The 20,305-nt window shown below is 36.1% G+C and overlaps 2 protein-coding genes across 4 annotated transcripts in view; one reads left to right on the forward strand and one right to left on the reverse strand.

The window, feature by feature from the left end:
* The window catches only part of Rint1 (RAD50 interactor 1), a 29,011-nt gene extending 15,754 nt beyond the window's left edge, over window positions 1-13,257 (forward strand). For both annotated transcript variants that reach the window (XM_040291673.2, XM_078040230.1), the window contains 5 exons: window positions 1,592-1,791; window positions 8,863-9,077; window positions 10,659-10,839; window positions 11,388-11,506; window positions 12,482-13,257. In XM_040291673.2, coding sequence (XP_040147607.2) covers window positions 1,592-1,791; window positions 8,863-9,077; window positions 10,659-10,839; window positions 11,388-11,506; window positions 12,482-12,674 — 908 coding nt within the window. In that variant the 3' untranslated portion in view covers window positions 12,675-13,257. The remainder of the gene's footprint in view (window positions 1-1,591; window positions 1,792-8,862; window positions 9,078-10,658; window positions 10,840-11,387; window positions 11,507-12,481) is intronic.
* On the reverse strand, window positions 12,790-19,747 carry Efcab10 (EF-hand calcium binding domain 10). 2 transcript variants are annotated; one of them, XM_005319518.5, is made up of 4 exons: window positions 19,551-19,743; window positions 14,540-14,704; window positions 14,338-14,425; window positions 12,790-12,867 (listed from the first exon to the last, which is right to left on the reverse strand). In XM_005319518.5, exons 1-4 carry the CDS (start codon window positions 19,657-19,659, stop codon window positions 12,828-12,830), a joined length of 402 nt encoding a protein of 133 aa, XP_005319575.1. In that variant the 5' UTR covers window positions 19,660-19,743; the 3' UTR covers window positions 12,790-12,827. The 2 variants fall into 2 exon arrangements, with proteins under 2 accessions (XP_005319575.1, XP_040147609.1); XM_040291675.2 differs by lacking the exon at window positions 14,540-14,704 and having other exon boundaries at window positions 19,551-19,747.
* Between the last annotated feature and the right edge of the window lie 558 nt (window positions 19,748-20,305).

The following is a 20,305-nucleotide window of genomic DNA, read 5'->3' on the forward strand; positions in this document are numbered from 1 at the left end:
GAGACCATAGGCATGTGCCACCGTAAATTTTTTTTTCTTTTTAATTTTTTTTGGAGTTGTAGATAGACAGAATGCCTTTATTTGTTTATTTTTATGTGGTGCTGAGGATTGAACCCTGTGCCTCATGCATGCTAGGCAAGCGCTCTGCCACTGAGCTACAGCCCCAACCCCTGAAGATTGGAATAGGAATTCTTATCATGCAAGATTTGTCTGGCTGGAGAGTAACCTAGCAGCTGCTGGCCCTGGTTGGTAGGCATCATCCATGTCATCCCACTGTAGGCCTGCTGATTCTCCAGGTTCCAGAAGCCTTCATTGACACCATCCTTAGTTCTCTTTGCCTCCCCGCTCCTTTGGCAATCCATTTCTTGGTCACATAACATGAAGAAGTGTATTCTAGCCCAATCAGTAAATAATTTTGTATTCTTAATTATAAGAAAAAAATATGAAAAACCCTTAAAAACTTAAGAAAAAACTCACGTGACTTTAAAAAAATTTGTATTAGGAACATTTTCAAACAAACACAAAGGCAGGACCCTTGTGTTTGTTTGAAAATTACCCATTGTCAAGGTTCAAAACAATTGTGTTTTCTGTAACATTTTTCTACCCAACTTTTTCCCCCCTGGAGTATTTTCAAGGACATTTCAACATCATGTCACCTGTAATTCCTTAAATATGTATCTTATTTAATCTCTAGGAGCTTCTCCTTTATTTTTTTTTTAATTTATTTATTTGTTCTAATCAGTTATACATGACAGCAGAATGGAGGCATTTTTTAAATTTGTTTATGGTACTGGGGATTGAACCCAGGGATGCTCTACTACTGAGCTACATTCCCTGCCCCCCTCCCCCCTTTTTTGGTATTAGGCATTGAACTCAAGGGTGTTTAACTACTGAGCCACATCTCAGCCCTTTTTTTTTGAATTTTATTTAGAGACACTGAGTTGCTTAGGCCATGCTAAGTTGCTGAGGCTGGCTTTGAACCTGTGATCCTCCTGCTTCAGCCTCCAGAGCTGTGTGTTTGCTAGGCTTCTGTGTGTGCCACCATACCCAGCCCTCAGCCCCCCTTTTTTTTTGAGACAGGATCTCACTAAGTTGCCCAGATTAGCTCTGAACTCCTCCTCCTATACTAGCCTTCCAAGTAGCTGGATTACAGGTGTGTGCCACCATGCTTAGCAGCATTTTTTTTTAAATATTTATTTTTTAGTTGTAGTTGCTTACACTGTCGTTAACTAATTTTATTTCTTATTTTTATATGGTGCCTTGCCCATTCTAGACAAGCGCTTTACTGCTGAGCCACAACTCCAGCCCCTCAGCAGCATTTTTTAATGTGATTTTTCTCATGAGTTTTTAAAAAAATCAAGGCATGATTTATATACAGTGAAGTGTACTATATGAAAATGTAAAGTGCATTGTCCAGTTTACTGTTCAGTGATTTTTGATAAATACGTATACCTGTGAAACCTGTATTCTTAGAGCATTTAGAAAAAGATAGATCCATACATAAATGATAAATTGACTTTTGGCAAAGTAGCAAAAGCCTATATTATGGATGGTACCAAAACCTTTCATGTCTTACTAACTCTCTCCACAGACAGATATAAAAATCTCCCCACAGCTTCCCGAAAGCTGCAGTTCCTGGAGTTACAGAAGGACTTAGTAGATGATTTTAGGATACGATTAACTCAGGTGATGAAAGAAGAGACTAGAGCCTCCCTTGGCTTTCGGTACTGTGCAATTCTTAATGCTGTGAACTACATCTCAACAGTACTAGCAGACTGGGCTGACAATGTTGTGAGTTAACACACTTTTATATTAAGAAATATATTAGTGGTTTGAACTATTTTGACCTTTTGAAATGTTGAATCTATTGTAAGCAAAGTAACATGTTAGACACAATTACAATGATGCCAAACTTCAGAGATATGATTAAAGTATACTTTTTTCTCAGTCAAATCCCAAATAGATAAATAATCCTGATATTTTAATGAACTTAACCGTTGGAAGACTGAAATGTATATGACTTAGTGATAGAATGCTTGCCTACCATGCATGAGACCTTGAGTTCAATCCCCAGTGCCACCAAAAACAAAAAACAAACAAAAAATTGAAAAAAAAAGAACTTTCATGAAATAGTTGCTCATAGAATGAACCTCTTTTCATTTTTCTTTGTCCTCAGAAAATATTCATATATGGTAATTGCCACCATGGAAAAATTGTTATTAAATAATGATGTCAAAAATCAATAAAAAGGCTGGGTTATGGCTCAGTGGTAGAGCACTTGCCTAGCATGGGTGAGGCACTGGGTTGGATTCCTGGTACCATGTACAATAAACAAATAAAATAAAGGTATTGTGTCCATCTACAACTACTAATATATATATATATATATATATATATATATATATATTTTAGTTTTAGGTGGACACAATATCTTTATTTTATTTTTACGTGGTGCTGAGAATCGAACCCAGTGCCTCACGCATGCTAGGTGAGCGCGCTACCACTTGAGGCACATCCCAGCCCTGACAAAAATATTTTTTTAAAAAATAAATAAAATCCAGGACTCTGGTCTAGAGGTATAGTTAGTTAGTGGCAGAGTGCTTGTCTAGCTTGCATGAATCTCTGGACTCTGGGTTCAATTCCTGACACCATCAAATCAATCAATCAATCAATCCAGGACTTGAAGGAAAATAAAAGAGTAAATTTGACACTTGAATGTCTTCAAAACATGACAAATTATAAAGAATCATTAAAATAGAAACATTTTTAAAATTTTAATTCTTTCAGACATTAAAAAATTATTTATGGGGCTGGGGTTATAGCTCAGTGGTAGAGCGTTTGCCTTGCATGCATGAAGCCCAGCCTGGGTTAGATCCTCAGCACCACATAAAAATAAATAAATAGGGACTAGGAATAATTGCTCAGTTGGTAGAGTGCTTGCCTTGTATGCACAAGGCCCTGGGTTCAATCCCCAGCATCACCAAAATCAACAATCACAACAAAAGTAAATAAAAAGATATTTAAAAAATTATTAATGCCTGGGATGTGGCTTTGTTGTAGAATGCTTACCTAGTAGAATGCTTACCTAGAATATACAAGACTCTGGATTTGATCCTTAGCACCTCAAATAAATAACTATTTTTAAACAAACAGGAAAATAACCCCATGTGCCACCCAGCTTCTTACCCTACTTCTGTTTCATTTCAACTTCTTCACATCCCCCAACACCATTTAATTATTTTGAAGCAGGCCTCAGACATCATATTTCATGGTAAATATTTTAGTATTTAAGAGATAAATACTAAAATAACCCAAGGAATATACTGGCTAACAGGGCTTCTGGTAACCTGATTTTCCAAATGTACTTCTAACCAGAAGTGAAGAAACCTAATTAGCCTTTTATAGCCTTGATATAGACAAATTAATTCCTTTAATTATTTTAGATACAGTATTATAGTAATCTCAGAGGGCTTCCCAGACTTCCTTCTTGGACAAAGTACACTTGCATGGGAACCACTGTTCTGAGATCATCTGAAACACCTATGTGTTTCATAAAATAAGTTCATGACACAAAACATTTTTAGAGAACTAGGATGACCATAGATGGTGAAATATACATTAAACAGTAAAAAAATTATGCTGCACATAAACAGGTTAAAGAATATGAAGATACATTCATTATAAATATATAATTATGTCATAAAACAAAAATAGGAAAGTAAACAATAAAACAACTATAATTTTACCTATAAACTTAAAGTATTACTCTTAATATGTGATAGGTAAAGTGGGAATTTAAAAATTATGAAGTATATAATTAGAAAGATTGACTAGCTGGGGAAAAACACAATTTTTAAGTGTGTTACAAAGATGGACAAGGTGAATTAATTTAAAATCTGTATATTTTAATTCAGTAAGAAAAAATAAAAGCAGAAAAGAAGCATATTTAAACACGGACATTTAAAAAATATTTAGTGTCTGGATTAGGGCGGAAGTATAGAAATAAGATAAGAATGCATTTTAAATTATGAATTTGAGGCAAAAAATTATAGTGATAATGCATTATGTAGTGTATTTTGTTTTCCATAAAACAAAAAATTATAGTGTACTGCTAGAAGAAAACTTTCTTCACTGTACCTATTTACCATGAAAGAAAAGACAAAACAAAAAAGTATTTTTCTTAAAAACAGGTAATAAGCCAAAATAAAACAGTAATAAGCCAAATGAACCAAAAATGAATTTACCAATAACAGATATAAACAAGATAAAACATTGATAATGATCACAATCAGAGAGCTACATCCTTTTTATTTTTATTTTGAGACAAGATCTCACTAAGTTGACGAGGCTAACCTTGAACTTGGGATTCTCCTGTTTTACCCTCCCAAACTGTTAGATTTACAGGTGTGTGTCACCATGCCTGGCGGTAGTTTATTCTTAATTGAACTCTGGGACTTAGTAATCATTTCAAATTGTTTTTTATAAAAATGTTAACAGAAATCCATGTGCATAATGTCATTCTGCTGAGCGAGGAAAATAAAATATTTTTAAAGTGATTATAGAGTATAATGATCAGTGCATTTCTAAAGTCAACTAATCAGCATACATTCATTCATTTTGCACTTTTGTGTGTAGTGTTTCTAATTTAAGTGAGTATTCTTCCAGCCCCCACACTGCTCCATTTGCTGCTAAAGCTTTTTCAATAGTATGAAACAAATTGTCATTCTTGATTCTTATGCCAGATGATCTAATAAGAGACTCATTCAGGGATAGATTTTTAGCTTCAATGAAATTATTTGTGGAACATCATTAACTAATTTACTTGGTGCCAGGGACTGTTAACAAAGACAAATTAGCCATTTTCCTTACCCTTAGAAAACTTAAAATCTTATGTCGAATTAACTAGGTCTCACCATGGTTTTTACGATGCTAATTTTGTCTTAATATCAAAATGTCCTTCAGTCTGTGAATGCTTTAAATAAAAAATCATTAAAGCTCTTTTACGTAATTATATAACTAGAAAAAAGAAAAAAAAAGAACAGAGTTCAATTTCCATTCATTGCATATTCTTTATTGATAACTGTTGGCAGATTATGCCAAGCCTGAAATATCCAGCCATTCAGAATTAGGAATTTTTTACTTACAAGTGACAGAAACTCGATTTGAACTGGCCTAAGTCATGAGATAGAGTGGGATAAGGAATTTGTGTGACACCTTGCCTGGCTTGGTTTTCATTACTTAGGAATGGCTGTTCTAAAGCTCATTTCTGGTTTCATTCTCAGGTAGGCTCTGGACGTGTGGCTCTAGGTGGCTCCAAGCTCACATGTTCCATCCCTAATCTCAAAAGACCGTGTTTCCCCTGATAGTTTCAGCAGATTTACCAAGGTGATCTCTTACTAGTCCATCCCTGAAACATTGGTGTGGCCAGGGCAGGATATTACCATCTTTGGCAACAAAGAGTAGGGATAATGCCACCTGAGTTTAGTTGTCTCAGAGTAGAACATCAGAGTAGAAGAGGTGATTTCCCCAAAGGAAATCAGGGGTACTGGTACTGTTATCAAAAGAAAAGTAAAAGATGCTGGTTAGGTAAAAGTAGCCATGACACATTACCATGTAAATGAATATGGAGAGAGAGAGAGAGAGAGACTGAAAGAGACTGAGTAATATTCTATGTTCATGTTGAGTAGTAGTAAATTTTAGTAGTAAATGTTTAGGAAAATTGATCATCAGATTTTTCCTCCCAGTGCTGGGAATTGAACCCAGAGCCTATGCACATGCTAGGCAAGCACTTTACCACTGAGTTGTACTCCTAGCCTGATTTTCCTATTTATGCAGTTTGTTTATCATTCATGAAGTCTTTGGGGGAACTCTAAATGGCTTTTAGTTTATTATTGCTATTTGCATTACTATGGATTGAACTTGGGAACACCTTATCATTGAGTTACATCTCTATCCCTTTTATTTTTTGAGATAGGGTCTTTGCTAAGTTGCCAAGGCTGTCCTCAAACTTGGGATCCTCCTGTCTCAAGTCCCTGAGTAGCTGGGATTTCAGATATGCACGACCTCGCCTGTCTTGAATTTTATTAATTTTTCTTTTTTTGGTGGGGGGTATCAGAGATTGAACTCAGGGGCACTCGACCACTGAGCCATATCCCCAGCCCTATTTTGTATTTTATTTAGAGGCAGGGTCTCACTGAATTGCTTAGTATCTCACTTTTGCTGAGGCTGGCTTTGAATTCGAGATATTCCTGCTTCAGCCTCCTGAGCCACTGGGATTACAGGTGTGTGCCCCATGCCCGGCTATCAATTTTTCATGAGTTTCATTTCAATAACTTTTTTGCAGTACTGGGGACTGATCCCAGGGGTACTTTACCACTAAGTTAAATCCCTAGCCATTTTTAGTTTTGGTATTGGATTGATTCCAAGGGGGTTCTACCAGTGAGCTATATATCCTAGCCTTTTTTATTTTTTTTATTTTGAGACAGGGTTCACAAAGTTGCCCAGACTCTCCTTGAACTTGTGATCCTCCTTCCTCAGTCTCCCAGGTAGCTGGGATTACAGGTGTGTGCCACCACTCCTGGCTCATTTTAAGAACTTTAAAACAAAGGAACCAAAAATTCTTAAGGCAACATTTCAAGGGTAACCAAATATTTGATGCCTTTAACATGGTTCATTATGACATATTTATTGTTTAATACCATTTAGAGTTTTATTTGAAAAAAATAACCTTGGAAAAATGGAATACTGAGTATTCTGTAGTTGTATTTTTGAGGAAGAAATTTCAGATCTTCATGGTTAATCTTACTCTTTTTTTTTTTTTTCCTGGTATCAGGGATTGAACCTAAGGGTGCTTAGCCACTGAGCCACATCCTCAGCCCTTTTTAATATTTTATGTTGATATAGGGTTTCATTGAGTTGCTTAGGGCCTCGATAAGTTGCTGGGGCTGGTTTTGAACTTGCAATCCTCCTGCCTCAGTCTCCCGAGATGGTGGGATTATAGGTGTGTACCATTGTGCCCAGTGCTAATCTTACTATTAAATGCTTATTATTAGTGACATTTTTTCTGTTTAGTTAAGTACATGATTACTGTAGAAAGGAGCAAAAGAGAAAAAAAAAATTGACTATGTAATCCATGTATGTAGTACAAAATTCAAAAGTCACAAGATGGCTTATAGTGAAAATAGGTGGTAATACTGACCCTCTCCAGTTTTATCAATTTCTGTGTAGCCTACCAAAGCTATTCATAAAAACACAGTGTTGAGGGTGGGCGTGGTGGCACAGGTAATCTCTGTGGCTCTGGAGGCTTAGGCAAGAGTATTACAAGTTCAAAGACAGCCTTGGCAACTTATTGAGACCCTGTCTTAAAATAAAAAGGGCTAGGGACGTAGCTCAGTGATAGAGTGCCCCAGGGTTTAATCCTCAGTACAACAAAAAAAACAAGAGTGTGTGTATATGAATGATAACATACCATGGAACTCTTCTGATTTGCTTTTTCCATTTAACAAGACATGGTGATTATTCCATTTCAGAACATAAAAGAATTGTCTAATTATTTTTAATTATAAGCTATATAACATTCCATTGTATGAAGAACACTAACCAGTCCTCAGTCAGTTCCATTTCAGAACATAAAAGAGTTGTCTAATTCTTTTTAACTATAAGCTATATATCAATCCATTGTATGAAGAACACTAACCAATCCTCAGTCAGTGGATATTGAAATTCTTTTTAATCTTTTGCTAATTAGCCACAGCATTTTTTTCCCCTGAAGAGGAAAAAGGATAATGTTAATTTCACCTGTAAAAATGACATTTTAACTCTCTTAAATTTCATGTATTCCAAGTTCCCTACAACTCTCAGTCTATATCAAGAAAAATGAATAAACGGGCATGTTTGCCATCAGGAAAATGCAAAATACCACAAGTAAAAATGACTAGGGCTGGGGCTATAGTTCAGTGGCAGAGTGCTTGCTTAGCATGTGTGAGGCATTAGGTTTGATCCTTAGTATCGAATAAAAATAAACAAGTAAAATAAAGGCTGTCTGTCCATCTACAACTACAAATAAAGAAAGAAAGAAAGAAAATGACTAGCCAGGCATGCTGGAACATGCCTGCAATCCCAGCAGCTTGGGAAGCTGAGGCAGGAGGACTGAGTTCAAAGTCAGCCTTAGCAATTTAGTGAGGCACTTAGCAACTCAGTGAGACCCTGTCTCTAAATAAAGTATAAAAAAGGGCCCAGGATATGGCTCAGTGGTTAAGCACCTAGCAGTTGCTATAGGAAACAGCCTGGCAATTCTTTCAACAGTAAATGTAGAAATACCATTTGATCTGGCAATTCCACCCCTATAGTTTTATACCAAGAGAAATGAAAACACTGTCTGCATAAAACTTTGTGCACAATTGTTCAAAGAAGCATTATTCATAATAAAGAGTAGGAATAATCCAAATGTTTATTGGCTAATGAATGCATAAATAAAATTCAGTATGTTCATACATTAACATACATACCATACTAATGTTATAATATTACAAAACTTCAAAGCATTATACTAAATAAAGAAAATCACAAAAAACACACGTTAAAATGCTTAGGGTAGGCAGTTCCATATAAAAAGTAGATTAGTGGTTGCCTAAGGGTTGAAGGGAGTGGGGAGAGAATTGGGGGATAAAGGCTAAGAATGAGAGTTTTGGGGTACCAAGATGTTAATGACAATGTCCTAAAATTGTGATGGATGCACAATTCTAAATTTACTACAACAATTGAACTATATACACTTGAGATGGGCGAATTGTATGATATATAAATTCTATTTCAAGATGTTGAAGTGTATTAATAAATGTGTTAATGTATTTTTTGTTTCAGTTCTTTCTACAACTTCAGCAGGCAGCCCTAGAAGTTTTTGCAGAGAATAATACCCTCAGTAAATTGCAGCTGGGACAACTAGCCTCTATGGAGAGTTCTGTCTTTGACGACATGATTAACCTCTTAGAGCGTTTAAAGCATGATATGTTGACCCGTCAAGTAGACCATGTTTTTAGAGAAGTTAAAGATGCTGCAAAATTTTATAAGAAAGAAAGGTAGGTACTTTGTATAAGTTAACTCTTTATGCCAGTTTAGTAAAAGTCGAAAGATGGTACATGCAGTCAAATTTTCAGTGTCTAGATAGAAACAGGGTTTGGCCTGTTGCACTCAAAACTTTAGTTTTTTGTTGTTGTTTTTGTAATGTTGGGGATCAAATGCAGGGCCTTGTGCATACTAGGCCCAAATTTTAACTGTTTTTGATAGAAATCTTCCTAAAATATATTCTTGGACATTTTTAATCAGAATAAATTTATGCTACTATAATTTAGTCCTCAGCTATTATAAATACAGAGAGCTAGGGTCAAACAGTCCAGCCTGTCACTTGTTTTTCAAAGTAAGGTGCTCCTGCAGCAACCTGTGCATCTTTGCATTGTACAATTTATTCCATTACCATAATTCCCTGAGGGCATCTGTGACCTCCACCAGAACATGAGCTGCTTAAGAACAAGCAATATGTATTTGACATACCACAGTCCCTGCCACACAGAGGACCTCAATCAGTTTGGAAGTGTTATTCATCACTGTTGGTTTTTGCTGAAAACTAGAGCATAAAAGTAGCTGATGCCTCAAATGCTAAATATACATTTTAGGGGCTGAGTTTATTTTACTCAGCAGTAGAGTCTCGCATAGCATGTGCGGGGTGCTGGGTTCAATCCTCAGCACCACATAAAAATAAAATAAAGGTATTATGTCCAACTACAACTAAAACAAAATATTTTTTTAAAAAATACATTAAAAAAATTTTTTTTTTAGTTATACATGGGCACAATATCTTTATTTGGTTTATTTATTTTTATATGGTGCTGAGGATCGAACCCAGGGTCTCACACATCCGAGGCGAGTGCTGTACTGCTGAGCCACAACCCCAAACCTTAAAAACATACATTTTAATTTTTTTCTCTCAGTACTTGAATTAAATCCAGGGCCTTGCATATGCTAAGCAAGTACTGTACCACTGAGCTACATTTCCACCCCTTTTTATCTTGAGACAGGGTCCACTAAGTTGCCCAGGACAGCCTGGAATTTGTAATCCCTTTGTCTCAGTCTCAAGAGTAGCTTGGCTTGCAGATGTGTGTCACCATACCCAGTTTAATTTTTAAAAAACTTTTATATCAATAAGTCAAATATTAAAATTTTGGGATTTAAAGTATATGTATCATCTTGATAGTAAATAAAGGTATTTCATTGACAGCTAAAATATAAACATAGGTACATTTGCTTTCTGAGAGAACTTTTAATATTGTACCTGTTTTCTCATCCAAAATTCCCCAGGCAATACACATCTCCAAATATAACATAATTTGTTAAAGAATTAAAAAATACAATGATAAGCCAGATATAGTGGTGCCCACCTGTAATCCTAGTTACTCAAGAGGCTGAGATAAGAGGATCCAAGTTCAAGGTCAGCCTCATAATACAACTTATTAAGATTGTAATTCAGTGGTAAAGCACCCCTGGGCTAAATCTCCAGAACTAGCCCCACATAAAAAGTGATTAAAAAAATTTTAGGGTAAAAATACAAGCTGTGTTTTGTTTTAATTAATTAATTAGTTTATTTATTTATTTATTCTTAACAGATGGTTATCCTTGCCATCTCAATCAGAACAGGCAGTAATGTCCTTATCCAGTTCAGCCTGCCCGTTATTGCTTACATTACGAGACCGTTTACTTCAACTGGAACAGCAGCTTTGTTTCTCCTTATTTAAAATTTTCTGGCAAATGCTTGTGGAAAAGCTGGATGTATACATATATCAAGAAGTAAGTAAGAAAAGAAAATGTGGCATATATACACAAAGAGAATAAAATCATGACATTTGCAGGTAAATGGATGGAGTTAGAGAAGATAATGCTAAGTGAAGTTAGCCAATCCCAAAAAACAAAATGCCAGAATGTTTTCTCTGATATAAGGAACCTGATTCATAGTGGAGTAGGGAGGGGGAGCATGGGAGGAATAGAGGAACTCTAGATAAGGCAGAGGGGTGGGAGGGGAAAGGAGGGAGCATGGGGTTAGAAATGATGGTGGAATGTGATGGACATTATTATCCAAAGTATATGTATGAAGACACGAATTGCTGTGAATATATCATAATCAGAGATATGAAAAGTTGTGCTCTATATATGTAATAAGAATTGTAATGCATTCCCCTGTTATATATAAAAAAAAGAAAAATTTGTGTTCAATATGTATAATATGAACTGTAATGCTTATATAAATAAAAAAATTTTTAAAAAGAAGTAAGAGTAGAAAGTTTTTTTGGGCTATGATAATTAAAGGCAGCTGTTACATGAATTATTCTTTGTTTCAGATAATTCTTGCTAATCACTTCAATGAAGGAGGAGCAGCCCAGTTGCAGTTTGATATGACTCGGAACCTTTTCCCTTTGTTTTCTCATTATTGCAAAAGACCAGAAAATTATTTTAAACAGTAAGCTTAATATTTAACAATTAATATTGATGTATCAAATTATTAGAGAAGGTTGATTTGCTTTTAGCAACTTTAAGAATTATACTGATGTTTGGAATAAGAAATTAAAATCTTTTTTTTAATTGGTACTTTTTAGTTATACATGACAAGAGTATTTTGATAAAATTATACATGCATGGAATATATTTTGTTCTACTTAGGAGATCAATTAAAATCTTAAAACATTGATTGTATAGCTACTGTATGTTCAGAACACAATAGAAAAAGCAAAATCATTTATGAGATATGACCCATGAACTCAGAAAATTCACCAGAAGTAGATTTAAATTATCCAGTTGGACTTTGTTTCCTAAACATTTGGTTTAATGTTCTCAGTTGATTATTCCTGGGAGAATACATAGAAAATGAAAGCAACTGTGGTTTCTGCTATATTCAGTAAATGTAAGCAAATACACATGTGTTTAATACCTAACAATAAGCCAGGCCAGAAGAAAATTTTTTCTTACACATTTGATATTGTGATTCTAAGTGTAATTATATAAACGTATGTGAGAATAATTCTTAGAAATATATTCAGATTTATTTTAGTATTCTACCTATCTTCTGCTTTCATTTTTAATCGCTTAATTTTCTGTTTTTCCGTACCCTAATGGACCTAAAGTGGTAGCTACATTAATAGACTATTAGTACCAAGTATTGTATTTAGAGAACAAATGGCTACATATTGGAAGCATGATTCTAGTACCTTATGAACTTACAAATTCTAATGAACTTACAAATTTTGTGCACCTCTGTAGTCCCAACATATTTGAAAAGACAAATAATTAGTCCAAAAATAGTTTTGATAGAGAGGATATTTGACCAGCAGCAGCATGGGGAAACTTTAGCTTCTCAAAATGAAATTATTACAATATGGATGACAGAGATAATAAAAAAATTCCGTTTACCTCCTTTCTTTTTTTTCCTCCTAAACAGTGTAAAAGAAGCCTGTATTGTTTTGAATTTGAACATTGGTTCTGCATTACTTCTGAAAGATGTACTGCAGTCAGCTTCCGGGCAGCTTACTGCCACAGCAGCTTTAAATGAAGTTGGAATTTATAAACTGGCTCAACAAGATGTTGAAATTCTACTTAATTTGAGGACAAACTGGCCTAACACTGGAAAATAATCCATCTTTCAGAAAAAGTTGTGGGTTTTTTTGTTTTTTTTTTTTAAACAAAAAGGAAGGCAGTTGGATTTAAAGTTATGAAGATGTTCTGAATTAATGAAACTGGACAAATGACAACTTTACTGAATCATTTATTATCTTGAATTCATGGTATTACCAAAATGATGACCATATTTCCCGATTTCTCTTGTTCCTAAGAAAACCAAAAACAGAAAACTATGGAAACTCAGAATAATTCCATTTACAAATATAAATGCTGAATATATATATGTTGAATAAAATACAAAAGCAAAGAAATTATAACTTTCAACTTCGTGTGCTAAAGGAAACTTTTGTGGATAATCAAACATAGCCAATAAATTTTTAAAGTCACTTAAGAATGCATGTTTATCATTGAGGTTCCTGTACCCAGTTTGTGAATTCAGTATTTTTCCATGAGAAAACAAATTATGAGATGGTGAATTAGCTAGGTTTATACTTCATGTTCTGTAACTATCTTTCCATTTAAAATACTCTTGGAGCAGGTGAAGGCTGTAGGTTCATTCCCTAGCCACAAAATAAATAAATAAAATATTTAGTTCCATTCTTTGTGACAGTGGAAACCTTTTCTCTCTGGATGAAACATTTTAGGCTAGAGCACGCTGCCTCAGTCTTTCCCCCATGGTAGAAGATGTAATTAAACAAAAAAAAAATGTGACAAAAATATTGCACTTTCTTTTTTCTTCTGACTTTTCCTTGGCTTTGGGCTATACTAAATAGTGGTTTCTTTTTTTTTTTTTTTTTAATATTTTTTTAGTTGCCAGTGGATTTTTTATTTTATTTATTTATTTGTGGTACTGAGGATCGAACCCAGGGCCTCACACATGCCAGGCAAGTGCTCTACCACGAAGCCACAACTCCAGCCCTAAATAATGGTTTCTTGATCAATAAATCTCAGAGAGTAAAACTTGCAAACAAATTAAGCTAAATTAACTAGAGCCTTTCTACAAATATAGAATTTTATTACAATAGTTTTCCTGACAGAGCATTTATTACTTTCAACACTGGTTATAATATCTCAAATCTAAAACTGTCAGGCTAATGTGTATTACACTATTGATAAACATTTACTTTGCAATAAGTAAGTTTTGAGATAAACTCTATTACTGTGTACAGAAACTTTTCAACTAGTGTGTTGAGCTCAAAGCTTTTCTATTAGTTTTAGCAAACTAGGTTTTTGTATCTCATCCTTTGAGAATTGCTGAGGTTTCCTTGAGGAAAGAATGAAGTTGCCTTGGAACATCCTAACTCCAGCATTTCCCAGAAGGGAACATTCCTTGCTTGTCCTTCCTTCCTTCTTTCTTCTTTTTTTCCTTTTTTTGTACCAGGGATTGAACCCAGGGGCACTTAACCACTGAGCCATATCCCAGCCCTTTTTTAATTTTTTGAAACAAGGCCTCGATAAATTTCTGAAGCTGGCTTTGAACTTGGTATCCTCCTGCCTCAGCCTCCCAAGTTGCTGGGAGTATAGGCATGCACCTGTCCTCACTTTCTAGTTGCTTCAAGTTTCAGGGCAATGAAAGGTTTTTCTCAAAAGGGAGGAACTCATTTGCAACAGAATTAATAATAAATACTTGAAAATCATGCTACATTATTAAAATTATTATTTAAAAGATAGACTTACACTTCCTCCTTGAACCTATTCAGATTTATTATATGTCCATCATCCTTTAAATCTTCATCTGCATCACATAGACCCAGGGTTTTTAGTGCTGTAAACATCAAAATGAGAAGAAATGAAAATTTGCAAAATGAGGATTCTTTTCAACTAGAGAAAGTTATGAAATGACCATAAATTATTCCTTCAATTTATAGAAAATACTAACCTTCTTTGTACTGTACAAATGATATGGTGCCTTTGCCTGAATTGTCCAGCATCTCAAACATGGCCGTGATGTTAGAGTTATCCATAAAGTAAGGAAAAGCTACATTTGTTTCTTTAGCAATTTTCATACATTCCAACACAGAGATTAAATATTCTCTTGGGTTTTCTGCAAAAGAATAGTCCCAACTCTTTCTGATATGAAATTTCAATATGTCACAAAAGAAAACAGCCATTTAACAACTATTAAACACCTGTTCAAGGTATTGTACTAGACACCAGGGGATTCAGACCTTGCTTTCATGAAACTTACAGTCCAGTAGGAAACATAAAACATTAAACAATCACATACATAAGTGCTCTACTTTAGATGACTGAATAGAAAAGTCTAGAAACTGAACCTGGTCATTTAAAAAAAAAAATTTCCCAGTCAATCTAACTTACGTAAAGAATTGCAAACCGAAAAGAGTGGGAACAGCAAGATGTAAGAAAAGTTGGCTAGAGGGATGATATATAGGTAACAAAAGCAGAAACTCAGATATAGTTCTCCAGATAGGAAGCATAAAATATTTATTTCTAACATTTTGAATAAATAAGTTATCTTTCATTAAAGCAATTTTAGAAATGAAAAATAAAGGACAACCTACTTTCCAGAAATAATGTAGGGCAATCAAGACAAAAAAATCATAAGTAGCCAGGTGTCTATAATCCCAGCTACTCAGGAGGCTGAGGCAGGAGGATCTCAAGTTCCAGGCCACCTAGGCAACTAACTTAGCAAGATTGTGTCTCCAAAAAAAAAAAAAAAAAAGGACTGGGGATGTAGTTTAGTGACAGATCAGATCAACCCTGGGTTCTATCCCTGGTCAGAAGTTAAGAAAAAAAGAAGTAAAGATGGAACAGCTGGTAAAACCCTACTACTGCACCATCATTTAATTTCAATCCCAGCTTTTACCTGTATGTTTATTTAAAAGTTCTTTAAAAACAGCTTTTTATTGTTAAGAATTATAGGAGTTTGGGCTAGGGTTGTAGATCAATAGCAGAGTGCTTGCCTAGCATGTGTGAGGCACTGGGTTCCATCCTCAGCACCACATAAAAATAAATAAAAAGGTATTGTGTCCATCTACAACTAAATGTGTGTGTGTGTGTGTGTGTGAGAGAGTGTGTGTGTATTTAAAAATACAGGAGTTTGTAAAAGTAGAAAAGTATAGTGAACTCACCACCAACTTCAACTGTTAAAACTTGCAGCCAATCTTATTTTACTAGTTACCCACCTATTTCCCCCTCTTTACCTATTATTTCAAAGAAAATCATAGCAATCATGTTTCATTGCTATTTGAATTATGCATCTCTAAAGGACTCCTTTTTCATATCACCACAATATTATCACAATACCATTCACACATTTAAAAAATCTTTTTAGTATCCTCAGATGGTATTCAAGTTTCAGTTGTCTCACAAATGCTATAAATTTTAAACATTTTTAGAAAATCAGTATCCAGGGGCTGGGATTATAGCTCAGTAGTAGAATGCTTGCCTCATAGGTACAAAACCCCAAATTTGATTCCCAGCACTACCAAAAAAAAAGAAAAAAAAGGAAATATTCAAATAGGGTCCCCACATTGTGATAGATTATTTAAATGTATTTATTTATTTATTTAGAATTATGGCTCTACCACTGAGCCATAACCCCAGCCCTTAAATTTTTTATGTTTAAATTTATTTAAGTAATTTTTTAAAGTTGTAGATGGACACAATACCTTTATTTGTTTGTTTTTATCTGATGTTAAGGACCAAACCCATTGCCTCACACCTGCTAGGCAAATGCTCTACCATTTAGCCACAACTGCAGCCTCTTAAATTTATTTAAAAATTTTCTTTTAAATTGTAGATAGACACAATACCTTTATTTTATTTATTCACTTGTGGTGTTGGGGATTGAATCCAGGGCCTGTGCATGTGAGGCAAGCACTCTACCAACTGAGCTATGTCCCCAGCCCACTATTTTATTATTTTTATGAGGTTCTGAGGATCAAACCCAGTGCTTCACAGGTGCTAGGCAAGCGCTCTACCACAGAGCCATAACCCCAGCCCTTAAATTTATTTTGACAGGTAAAAATTAGATACATTTATAATAAACAACATGATGTATGTATATAGATACATATACATATTATGGAATGGCTTAATCAAAATATTTAATGTGCTATTTCACTTTTTTTGGTGATGAATACACTTAAAATTCCTCTCTTCACAATTTTTTTTGAGAGAGAGAATTTTTAATATTTATTTTTTAATTCTCAGTGGACACAACATCTTTGTTTGTATGTGGTGCTGAGGATCGAACCCGGGCCGCACGCATGCCAGGCGAGCGAGCTACTGCTAGAGCCACATCCCCAGCCCTCTCTTCACAATTTTTTAAAAATTATTTTTATTAGTTATTGATGGACCTATATTTATTTGTTTATATGTGATGCTGAGAATAGAACCCAGTGCCTCACACATGCTATGCAAGTGCTCCATCACTGAGCCACAACCCCAGCCCAGATACAATATATTGTTATTAACTGTAGTTGTCATTATGTAGAATATATCTTTTGAACTTATTCTTCATCTAACTTAAATTTTGGGACCAACATTTCCTTAATACCTAAACTCCTAGTCTTTGGGATCCACTATTTTGCTCTATTTCTGTGTTCTGTGTTTTTTTTTTTCCCCTTAAATTCAGCATATTATAGAATATTGTGCTATTATCTTTCTATGCCTGGGTTATTTTACTTAACACACTGACTTTCATATTCATCCAAATGACAGGATTTTCTGCTTTTTAAAAATGAATAGCAGGGTTGGGGTTGTGGCTCAGTGGTAGTGTACTTGGTGAGGCACTGGTTTGATTCAGCATCATATATAAATAAATGAATAAAATAAAAGTTCATCAACAACTAAAAAAAAAAGACAAATAGTATTCCATTGTAAATATATACCACATTTTCTTATCTGTTAATGGATACAAAGTTGTTTCCTTTTTTTGGCTATTGTTAATAATGCTGTGGTGAACATGGGAGTGTAGGTATCTTTTTGACAGACTGGTTTTATTTCTCTTGGATATACACTCAGTAGTGGGATTGCTGGATCACATAATATATCTATTTTTTAACTTTTTGAGATCCTTCCTCCTTACTGTTTTCCATTATGATCGTACTAATCTGCATTTCCACCAACAGTGTACACATTTCCCTTTTCTCTACATCCTTGACAACACTTGTTATTCAATAATAGCCATTCTAACAACTGTGAGGTGAATATTGGTTTTAACTTGCATTTCTCTGATGATTAGTGATGGAGAGCATTTTTTTTCATATACCCTGTTGTTTATTTGTATGTTTTCTTTTGAGAAATGTCTTTAGATCCTTTGGCTTTTTTCTTTCTTTCCTTTTTGTGTGTGGTGCTGGGGATCAACCTGAGTCCTTTCCCCATTTTAAAAATTGCGCTGTTTTTTTTACCACTGTGTTGAGTTCCTTATGTATTTTTTATATTATCTCTTACCAGATGTATGAGGTATAGTTTGCAAACAAATTCTCCCACACCATAGTTGTCTCTTCGCTCACATTATGTTTTTAAATCTATTGGTTTCCTTTTGTCTTTTTTTAAGATATATTTTTATTCTTATTTGACACAGTAATTATACACATTTATGGAGTACAGTGTGATATTTCAATATATGTATACAACAGGGTAAGTGGCATATCTACCACCTCAGATATTTATCATTTCTTTGTGTTGGGAACACTGAAATGCTTTATCAAGAGTACCAGTTGTGGAGTCAGATATACTGCTGCACTGAACAGCAGAATACTTTTCAATGTTACAGTATCAAGCACCAGCAAGACACACAGTCACTTTTCCAAAACACACGTTTTAAAAATCAGTTTGAAATGAATTTTACCTCAGAGCATTAAAGAGAGAGAGAGAGAGAGAGAGAGAGAGAGAGAGAGAGAGAGAGAGAGAGAGAGAGACTTTGTCTTTATTTCTTTTCACTTTCTTATTTGTTACAGTGATATTTTTTGTTTGTTTTTAATGCTTTCTGCTGTAAAACAACTAGAAAGAATTTGATCATACTTAACACGATCATACTGGATGGGTGGTTTTGGCAGTGTTAGGATGTGTAGAATTTAAGGAAATGGACAGTTTTAGCTTTTTGTACACTTCACATGGAAGTTTTGCAACCTGGGGAGGACATATGGTCATTTTTACTTCCCTCTCCCATCCCCCCATACTGTAATTTGAACCCACGGACGCTCTACCACTGAACTACATCCCCTTTTTAATTTTTTATTTCGAGATGGGGGTCTAAGTTGCCCAGGCTGGCCTCAAAGTTGGAATCCTCCTGCCTCAGCCTCTCAAGTAGCTGGGATCACAGGCATGTGCCACTACACCCGATTTAACAAAACTTAATTACACACTACACAAAAATTATGAAATGTTTCAAACCTTTTAAGGGGCACAGATGTATAAAAATGTCAGGAAAAGCTGCTCCTCAAGAACACCCTTGTAGCTCATTTGTTTAGTGCACTTACTGTATGAAAAACTTCACAAGCAGGGGTAGCAATGGAAACATCCGTTGTTTGCCAAGCACAGGCTGTTTTATACATGAATCTCCCCCACGAGATCGGTTCTACTATCGTGCCCACTTTTCAGAGCAAGAAACCAGTTCAGAGTCTTGCCTTCAACCACGTAGCACGCAGAGGTGGAGCGGGAAGCCTCTCTTCCCAACGACCGCTCCCCTAGCCTAACTCGCCGCACTAGGTTAGCGGCTGGCACCTAGGGGTCGTCCCAGCTGCACGTGTTTACCGAAGACCACAGAGTTAATGGGCAACAGCAGGACTCCGTGGCCTAGAGAGCGTGGAGGGAGGAAAGGAGAGGAAAGGAGGAGGCAGCGAAGCGCCGGCACCCGACTCCCTCGCGTCTCCGCGGGGAGGCGGGCAGCACAGAACGCTATTAGGTGGCAACACCCTTACCTGGCCTGACAAAGAGGAGGACGCTGGTGAGGTGGTTCAGCAGATCCATGATCCGGTGGCTTTTCAAATAATACCCGGCTTCCTGCTCCCTGCTAACTGGAGCCTCCATCGCTTCGCCGGGGGCTGTTGCTAAGCGACCAGGCGGCGTCCAGGCCTCCGACGCCGCCTGACTCCGCCCGGCGCGGTCACGTGACGCGCTCCCCACGCTGCGAGCTGGGCGTGGCGTTCAGTTCCGGGCCGGGTCTGGGCGTGCGGTGTGCTGTGGAGGCGGAGGTGGAGGCTTGGTGCCCTCCCTCCCGCTGAGGGCCGGGTCTACGGGCCTTTTCCCGGTTCTGTCTCTAGCCCATAGCGAATTGCTTGAGGTGCTGGTAACACAGGATGAACCAAACAAAATTTGCGTAATTCTGGGGGTGTCTGGTGCAGAGTCCTACATAGCATTTTAGGTGTGAGCCGCCTGCTGACCTCCCGCCGGCTTGACTGGATTGGGGAGCACAAAGCATGCCTGGATCCTGACCAGACTGCCTAAGGTTGTAGAGACCATCTGACAGTGCTAGACGGACACTGAATGATATTGGTTGCAGGTGTCTGAGAGAGTCTCCGCTTATTCAGTGGAGTACCTGAGAAACTAAATTCGCCTGACACTTCTGTCTTTGAGTACTGAACCTCTGAAGCCTGTGCCCTTTGATCAAAGAACTCAAAACTTTTAGGGCTGAGGTTGGTGGCTCAGAGGCAGAGCATTCGCCTAGCATATGAAA

The sequence above is a fragment of the Ictidomys tridecemlineatus genome, chromosome 2 (genome assembly GCF_052094955.1).
Source record: "Ictidomys tridecemlineatus isolate mIctTri1 chromosome 2, mIctTri1.hap1, whole genome shotgun sequence".
NCBI lineage: Eukaryota > Metazoa > Chordata > Mammalia > Rodentia > Sciuridae > Ictidomys > Ictidomys tridecemlineatus.